At 33.9% G+C, this 8,532-nt stretch overlaps 2 protein-coding genes across 3 annotated transcripts; one reads left to right on the top strand and one right to left on the bottom strand.

Annotated features, from left to right (window-relative positions):
- Positions 1 to 409: 409 nt before the first annotated feature.
- LOC126762740 (coiled-coil domain-containing protein 102A) lies at positions 410 to 8,087 on the bottom strand. Of its 2 annotated transcripts, XM_050479724.1 has the most exons (12): positions 7,802 to 8,087; positions 7,613 to 7,723; positions 7,301 to 7,494; positions 7,135 to 7,240; positions 6,981 to 7,071; positions 6,787 to 6,925; positions 5,658 to 5,751; positions 5,113 to 5,244; positions 4,737 to 5,051; positions 1,934 to 2,100; positions 913 to 1,693; positions 410 to 617 (listed from the first exon to the last, which is right to left on the bottom strand). In XM_050479724.1, exons 1-12 carry the CDS (start codon positions 7,889 to 7,891, stop codon positions 609 to 611), a joined length of 2,229 nt encoding a protein of 742 aa, XP_050335681.1. In that variant the 5' UTR covers positions 7,892 to 8,087; the 3' UTR covers positions 410 to 608. The 2 variants fall into 2 exon arrangements, with proteins under 2 accessions (XP_050335681.1, XP_050335682.1); XM_050479725.1 differs by lacking the exon at positions 913 to 1,693.
- LOC126762744 (glutaryl-CoA dehydrogenase, mitochondrial) lies at positions 2,914 to 4,697 on the top strand. Its single transcript, XM_050479732.1, has 2 exons — positions 2,914 to 3,631; positions 3,769 to 4,697. The coding sequence occupies exons 1-2, from the start codon at positions 3,148 to 3,150 to the stop codon at positions 4,560 to 4,562; spliced, it is 1,278 nt and encodes a 425-aa protein (XP_050335689.1). The 5' UTR covers positions 2,914 to 3,147; the 3' UTR covers positions 4,563 to 4,697.
- Positions 8,088 to 8,532: the final 445 nt, after the last annotated feature.

Below are 8,532 nucleotides of genomic sequence, written 5' to 3'. Positions count from 1 at the left end.
AATTAAACTTGAAATTTCTAGGTTTTTTCTTAAGTAGGAAACCTCGAAATGGAGCGCTCTTTATAAGTATTAAGAATGAAGCATAAACAAAGATAGATTCAGAAGAAAGGTGTCACCAAGAATTCGCCTTCCGTCCTTATCCCAAGAAAATGTAAGCAGCTTTCTAACTTTTTTCATAGGTAATGTATTTTTTTAAACGCAATACATATATGCACTTATTTTAAATCTATGAATGAATATTTATGTCGTTATGAGTAAAATATGAGTAAATGTAGTACATAGATATCAAAAAAACATTTTTAAGTACAAATAGGCTTATTCAGTATAATAAATACAAGTATAAGGGAGCAATAAATGTTAAAAAATATCTACGCGTTAGTATGCGTATATGGAATATACAAATTAGCACTTTGAATAGACATATCGTTGCATAAGAATATATTCGAAATATGCTTACTTAAACTAACACAATAATGGAATACTTTTATGTTCATATATATGGTTATACATACGTTCTTACATAAAGACTTATTAATTAATTAAATTAAATTCCTTCGTCACTTATTTCTTCAGTTTCGTCATCCAACAATAAGCTCGTCGAACCGTAATTACGGAGTCTGTGAATGGGGAAAAATAATTTTATGTTTTGAGAATGAAAAACATTTTAATACATGCTTAGGTACATATGCATGTATGAAAACAATAATTAATAATAAATGAAAAAACGACTCTTACCATACATATGTACATCCATATATGTAACAAACACACAAGCACAAGGAAAAATTATGTTTAACAAATCAAACTTGTAATTGGAATTTATAGTACATATGTATTTCCACATAAAAATTATAGTTTAAAACGAATCGGAAATTATAAGCATACTCCTGATGCTACTTTGGAAGTGCTTACCTCGTCGTCGGACACTTTGAGACCATCTAAATTAATACTGTTCCGTGAATAACTGCCGCCAGCACATTGATTAGTGCTGGTGGCCCTAGCAGTGCCACCTATACCAACCACAACTGCTTCACCAACGTTACCACCACCAGCACCACCAGTCTTGGAGGAATGCGAATGATCCTCCAGAAATAATTGGCGATTTACATCGTCTTTACACGAATTAGGATTTGAATTTGTGTTCGCATTAGAATTATAACTGGCGCTGCCATTCCCACTCACGCCCATACCTAGGCTCGAGGTGTTGGTCGTTTTTAATGGCAGTGCCAGATTCGAGCGATTACCACTAGTTTGTTGCTGTTGTTGCTGGCCACTACCAATAAATCTACCAGATGACCGTTCACGCTGCTCGCGCTGATGGTGATGATGTTGGTGCTGCAGATGAGATGGATTATCAAACTTTTGTTTGGCCCGCTCAAATTCCAGATTGCGCGATTTCGACTCAAAAATATTTTCTTCCAAGTGCGATGGTTTCGCATCGAAAAATGTGCTTGTCTGCTGCATCAAAGTACGTTCCGTATGACTTGAGCGTTTTGGTATAGCAGCTTCCGCGCTACCCCCATTCGGTAAGCTGCTAGCTGCATTATGGCTATGACGGTTGCCAACAGGTTGATCATCAAAAATCTGACGTAAATCATTGATATTGGGCAAGCATTCACTAGGAATTTCTACGGCGATCTTATTGCGCAACTGTACACCGCCTACGGTGCGCATTTGAGGGCTGGGTGCTCGTCTTAAATATTTTGTTTTTGCATATGGTACATATACACATATTATGACATTCAAACATGTGTTTATTAAATAGTAGAGTATTAAATGTTTCGCAATTTGAAATATTTATCCATCAGAAGAAGCAGCAATCCGAAAAGTTAATATGTATGACAGATTTGTTAACAGTTACCAGTTATAGAAGGAAAACCTCCAGATTTCGTCTCTAAACCAGACAGAAAACAAGTTTTAAAAAGCGACAAACCTGGTTTGCAAATGTTGAATTTGCACTTGGAGTCCTTCAGTTTGACCAACTAATTCATCATTGGATCTTTGTAAACGGCGCACCTGATTTACAGCCGAGTCCAGTTCGTCCTCAGCACTGGCTAATTCACGCTTCAATTCTTCCACTCGCTGTCGGAGTCGCTTCACCTAAAAGTAAAAGTTAGTTATTAATTTTATTTATAGAAATCATTAGTGAACTGGGTCATTCACGGCAATTATTACATAAACTGTAGTAAAATATGGCAGCCATTCTACCATTTCACACGCTTAGTTTTATAATTGTTCAGATCATCGAATTTCTACTGTACACATACATATGATCATGTATAAAAATATTTATACATATGCAGTATCATATCAAGTATAATGATTCCAAGGAGAGAATACATCATTGAGTAAGGGGCAGAATACACACACCGAATCACGGAGAGAAAATAGTGTGACCGAACAATACCATATGTGCATTTACACATACATATGTATATACCTTAAAGCTAACTGATAAACAGCAGTGAGCGCATTTAGACAATATAGCCTCTTTAATTAATTTCTTTTTTCCGGTTATAATGGAAATATTGTTGACATTAATGATTTAAAGTAAAAATAATAAATTAAAGTAAATGAAATTAATACCCTGGAGATCCTATTTAATAGGAGTTGAATATGATTTTTGAAATTAATGATGGAGGAAACTTATGCAAATGGTCCTAAATGTATTAGATCCGAACCAGTTTGATGTTAATGCCGCCTCTTTGAAACAAAAACATAGATCTCTTTGCATACATTGATATCTTTTTCAACGCAAGTAGTAATCATCACTGCTATAGTATACATGTATACATACATATGTATTTATATATACATTGATTTATTGTCTCTCCCTGTCTCTCAGTGTGTATATTGAGAATCATAAAATAGATGTGTGATTACACTTGTGATTAAGCTTTCGGAAAACACATTCTCAGGTAGGTGAAAGATTACAGCACAACTTAATCCAAAGATCTCTAAAATACTTTTATACTGGAATACAATAATATTAGTGAACAGTCGCACAAGAGCGCGCGAACCAGGAGGTTTTATTCTATTAATACGTAAATAAGCAATATAAAGCAAATTGTTATCATTATACTACGCAAGTACTTTCATAAATAATAGATACAAGATTTTAAACAGATAAAAATCGTAAAGTACAAAATGATTGCGAGATACCTCTTATCGAAATTTCGTCCGACATCACAACTGTGTACTAAAGCAGTTTATGCAAAACAATTCGCTACCACAACTGAATCACCGAAATTCAATTGGCAAGATCCACTTAATTTAGAATCACAGCTTACAGAAGAGGAGATCGCCATACGTGACGCATTTCGAAGTTACTGTGAAACTAGCCTACTGCCGCGCATCACTGCTGCCAATCGCAATGAGGTATTCCATAAGGAAATTATGGAGGAAATCGGCAGTCTAGGAGCATTAGGTTGTACAATTAATGGATACGGCTGTGCTGGTGTGTCGAATGTCGCATACGGTTTGTTGGCCAGAGAAATCGAGCGGGTAGATTCGGCTTATCGCTCTGCTTTGAGCGTGCAGAGTTCTCTGGCGATGGGAGCAATATTCGATTATGGTTCTGCAATTCAGAAAGAAACATATCTACCTCGAATGGCCCAAGGCAAATTGATTGGTAAGTGATTCAAACAAATATAAAGCAAAGATCTTTATACTTTACATACATATGTATGTACGAAAAGGACTATATATGTAACATATATATGTATATATTATAAATACATATATACAATAATCATTATCTTTTTATAGGAGCATTTGGTTTAACCGAACCAAACCATGGTAGTGATCCAGCCGGCATGGAAACACGGGCCAAATATGACAGCAGTAGCAAGGAATACATTCTGAATGGCTCTAAAACTTGGATTACCAACTCTCCGATAGCGGATGTCCTTATCGTATGGGCAAAGTGTGAGGATGGAAAAGTGCGAGGATTCATAGTGGATCGGGCGCAATCGGTCAAGGGTTTATCCACTCCAAAAATAGAAGGAAAATTTTCTCTACGCGCATCTACCACCGGTATGATATTAATGGACGATTTACATGTCCCCGAAGCTAATCTATTACCAAATGTTGAGGGCTTCAGAGGACCTTTCGGTTGTTTGAACAACGCGCGCTATGGTATTGCGTGGGGTGCCATGGGAGCGGCAGAAGCATGCTTGCAAATCGCACGCCAATATACACTTGATCGGAAACAATTTAAACGACCATTGGCAGCAAATCAATTGATACAAAAGAAGTTTGCTGATGCACAAACTGACATAGCATTAGGTTTACAAGCATGCCTTCAAGTAGGACGGCTTAAGGATCGGAAGTTACATACCCCAGAAATGATTTCACTTATAAAACGAAATAACTCAGGGAAAGCATTGGACATTGCTCGGAATATGCGTGATGTTCTTGGTGGCAACGGTATATCTGATGAATATCATGTTATACGGCATTCCATGAATTTGGAAGCTGTGAACACGTATGAAGGCACACACGACATCCATGCGCTCATTCTTGGGCGTGCTATTACAGGAATACCAGCATTTGCCAATTAACTTAGTCTAGAACTAATATTTTATATTTTTTTACTTTATATTGCATTTCTCTCTTTACATTGCCTGTCTTATATAAAACGAAAATGATAGAAAAAATTTCCATAAAAATAAAATTAATTAGAAATTTTTACAAAAGACTAAGGTTTTCCAATTTGCTGAGATTGTTGCACTTACCTCGGCTTCGTATTGTTCTGCTCGCCGAACAGCGTGTCCTAACTCTGTATTGGTTTCGGCTAACAGTTTCTTCAATTTGGAATGTGATAATTTAATCTCGCTTATTTCTTTATTTCGATCAGCAAGTTCCTGTTGCAGTGCACGTACTTCAACGTCATTCGCCTGCATTGGTCGACCTTTGCGATCAGAACGCTCTTGATAGTCGCGTACTTCAGCTCGCAATTTTTTGTTGTCGCGTTCCAAAGCAAGCTTTTCTGTTTCAAGACGTTCTCTCTTACCCCATTCTGATGCATTTTCGGCCTGAAGACGTTCCAACTGAAAAAATAATGGAAAATTAGTTTTAATAAATATATTACGAGTTAGACTAAACACTCACCTCAGTACGCAGTTCTGATAAGCGCCGTTCGAGGTTTTCCCGTGATGCAGTTTCTTCATGCAATGAGTTATTTATTATTCGCATTTCAGCGCGGTGTTGTTCTTGTAGGGTCAGCAATTCTCGAACAGCTTCCTATAAAATTATCATATTATTCAATTAATAATTAAGAGGTTAAAGTCCTGTTAGCTTAGACTCTGGCTTTATCAACTTTTTCGAACATAAAGTAATTAAAAAAAGCGCGAATAAAACTATTTAAAGTAGATAGTCAAATACATAATATATATAGTAGGTTCTGACAAACTAAGTAACTATTTTATCCTTCTTCTTTAAAAACGGACGATTTATTCACCTAACTTTGCTAGAAATTAAATTTAAGCTTTGGGCATAATTAAGGTGCTACAGAAAATTTAACCAATCTACGAAAGTTCAAAATTAGACATTTTGAATAGCGCAATCCAGAAAAGAAATATTAATAGTATCATATATATAGTCTATTTCATGCGAAATTTGTCACTAGATTATTGTGGTTGTAATGTGTTGCTCACCTGTTTAGCTAGGCGGAGCTCTTCCTGGCGATCACGTACTTCTTGTATTTCCAATGTTAACTTTTCGATTGTTTTATGTAGAATATTTTTCTCCCTGAAATTACGGACATTGTTGTACGTTTTTTTTTGTATGTAAAATGTATTGACAGATGGTTATATAAAGTTATTCGTATAATAAAAATAAAAATTCGTATGATCTTTTTCTAACTCTTCTAAGCATTGCGTTTTTTAAAACCCAAATGAAGTTATAAAGCCTAATTTGAAGTGTCAATATTAATTTCTCTTAAATCCTAAGTGTTTTTATAAGAATTATTTAACATATTTTTTATTTAATTGTAAATGTTGTATGTGTATATATAGATATGGGGTATTCCATACCAAATCGACCACTTTTGAACCCGACCCCTTTAGATTTTGCTGAAACTTATCCATCCTTTTCTACCCTTTGAAAAACATTTTTGAGAATTTTTTAAAAATTTTTTGTCCAACTTCAAAAAAAGTTATGAATTTTTCAAAAAAAGGCTTCTTTTTATTTTCAAATAGCCATAACTTTTGTATAAATTGACTTTTGGGGACCTTTTTTTTAAATTTTTGTTTTCGAATGAACTTTTCGAAAAAATACACAAAAAAATTTAACACGATCAATTATATAAAATAATCGGTTTTTTAAGTAAAATCGTCATTTTTTGGAAGTTCGACATTTTTGGAAAATTCGCCATTTTTTTTGCCGATTATTTTATTTTTTGTTAAATTTTTTTTTCGAAAAGTTCTCAAAAATTTAAAAAAAAAAAACAATTTATACAAAAGTTATTATTTTATATAATTGATCGTGTTAAATTTTTTTGTGTATTTTTTCGAAAAGTTCATTCAAAAACAAAAATTTAAAAAAAAGGTCCCCAAAAGTCAATTTATACAAAAGTTATGGCTATTTGAAAATAAAAAAGGCTTTTTTGAAAAATTAATCTTTTTTTTGAAGTTGGACAAAAAATTTTGAAAAAATTCTCAAAAATGTTTTTCAATGGGTAGAAAAGGATAGATAAGTTTCAGCAAAATCTAAAGGGGTCGGGTTCAAAAGTGGTCGATTTGGTATGGAATACCCCATATACATATATGAATAAAATATACTCACTCTCTTTCTGCTTGTACAGTCTTTTGTGCTTCATCTAAACGCAGTTGAAGCATTGAGATTTTTTGAAGCAAATATTCCTCGTCAAAATCGTCTTTTGATAATTGTTGTATTAAACGTTTTTCTTCAGCTGATACCTCATCTGTCAATATTGTCTTTACTGTTTCAATTCTCTTTTCAATATTTAAAAAACTTACCCATTTCGTTAACATTTTTTGTTACGGCACCTTTAAGAACAAATTCTTCAATGTCCAAATCTTTCAAATCATTACAAATCGCCTTAGTAACCTGCAATATTTAATTTGTTTACAACATACAATAGCATATATGTATATGTTTATCAAAAATTACCAATCCGTCTTCACTGTTCACATTTTTTAAGCCATCAGATGAAATATCAGGTGAGCAATTAGCATCACGCCCATTTGCTTCAGTATCTTCAGAAGCATCACACATTCTAATTGATTATTACTTTTTATAACAATCTTAAATAAGAATTTACTATATAAATACTTACCCTGTTTTGTGAAATTGATCGGCATGTTTCATCATTAAGGTGTGAACCTTTTCCATTTCTTTTTTAAGTTGAGAAATTTGTACCTCGAGATCATTTTTCTCCCGCTTATAAGAATTAGCTTCTTTCATAGATATGTCGAGATTGGCTCGCAACTGCTTAGATTCTTCCCTTGCTTTATTCCGTTCTGTTCGAACCTAATCACAATAATCAAATACAAAATTTCTATGAATATCGATTAAACAAGTTCTTCTTTCTAAATTACTATGACTCGTAGCTACGAAAAGTTATAACGGAAATATCATGTGTATATACCTTACTCCATTTTTCACGCCAATTAGCCGTACAATCTGACCACCACTTCATCGTCTTTTCCATTTGAGCAGCGCGCGCTCGTGCTTCATCCAACTCCCGCTGTCTCTGAGCCTGAATCAAATTAGATTTTTTTTTACTCATATGTACCTTTAATTTATGGTTTTAATGTGTAAGAAAGTTTTCATTTACTTCTCGAGCCTCCCATTCTGTAGCATCCCCAAATCTAGGTGTTTCCGAAGTTCCTCCTCGTCGTTGCACTGGCACCGCACTTTGAGACATGTTTCGGAGGCTAACAGAGCAAGCCACAGATGGAAAGGAAATGTAGATATTTGCAAAAAAAAAGGTTCTACACTGTTTTTTTTTCCAGTGAAACTTGTTTAATTATTTTATTCTTTCAGAAACTACGATTATTTACTTTCATTTTACTTTCGTTATTTTCGTATACACAAAATGTTGACGTTCTCTTCTACCCATCTTCTCAACGTCGATTTGACGTCTTCTGCATTCTCTGTCTAAAATTGAGAATGTCAATGTTTGTCAAAAATTAACTATTTGTCAGAGTTTACTACTCAACTGAAACTGCTGTACACCTTGCCTAATCTTACAAAATATATTCAAATTTTCAATACCACAAGCAATATGTATAAAAATTATAACAAATGCTCTTTATTATATTTAGTTGCATATAGTTTCTCTCCTTTTTCATCCGTAAATGGTCTTTTGATTTTTTACTTAGCCACAAACTTCTTCAAATTGTTGAGAAACTACATTTTTTATTTTTGAGTAAAAAATTGCAACACAGCTGAATTTTATTCGTATTGCTGATTTACATAGAATTTTTGCTTTGTTCTGCGTCAGACAATTGCTTTTTATGAATACGTTTCCATCGAAGTGAAACGCACTTCAAATTTTTATGCTAC

The sequence above is a fragment of the Bactrocera neohumeralis genome, chromosome 6, assembly GCF_024586455.1.
Source record: "Bactrocera neohumeralis isolate Rockhampton chromosome 6, APGP_CSIRO_Bneo_wtdbg2-racon-allhic-juicebox.fasta_v2, whole genome shotgun sequence".
Taxonomy (NCBI): Eukaryota; Metazoa; Arthropoda; class Insecta; order Diptera; family Tephritidae; genus Bactrocera; species Bactrocera neohumeralis.
The sequence above is the reverse complement of the archived record's forward strand: the minus strand, read 5'-3'. Positions and strand labels throughout refer to the sequence as shown.

Bases quoted from the DNA above. Each gene is read 5' to 3' on its own strand.
- LOC126762740 (XM_050479724.1), bottom strand. From the start codon at position 7,891: ATGTCTCAAAGTGCGGTGCCAGTGCAACGACGAGGAGGAACTTCGGAA. The intron at 7,072-7,134 runs GTAATTTTTGAT...TAAATATTGCAG, and splicing joins TGAACAGTGAAGACGGATTG to GTTACTAAGGCGATTTGTAA. The intron at 6,926-6,980 runs GTAAGTTTTTTA...CAATATTGACAG, and splicing joins AAAAAATGTTAACGAAATGG to ATGAGGTATCAGCTGAAGAA.
- LOC126762744 (XM_050479732.1), top strand. From the start codon at position 3,148: ATGATTGCGAGATACCTCTTATCGAAATTTCGTCCGACATCACAACTG. The intron at 3,632-3,768 runs GTAAGTGATTCA...ATCTTTTTATAG, and splicing joins GGCCCAAGGCAAATTGATTG to GAGCATTTGGTTTAACCGAA.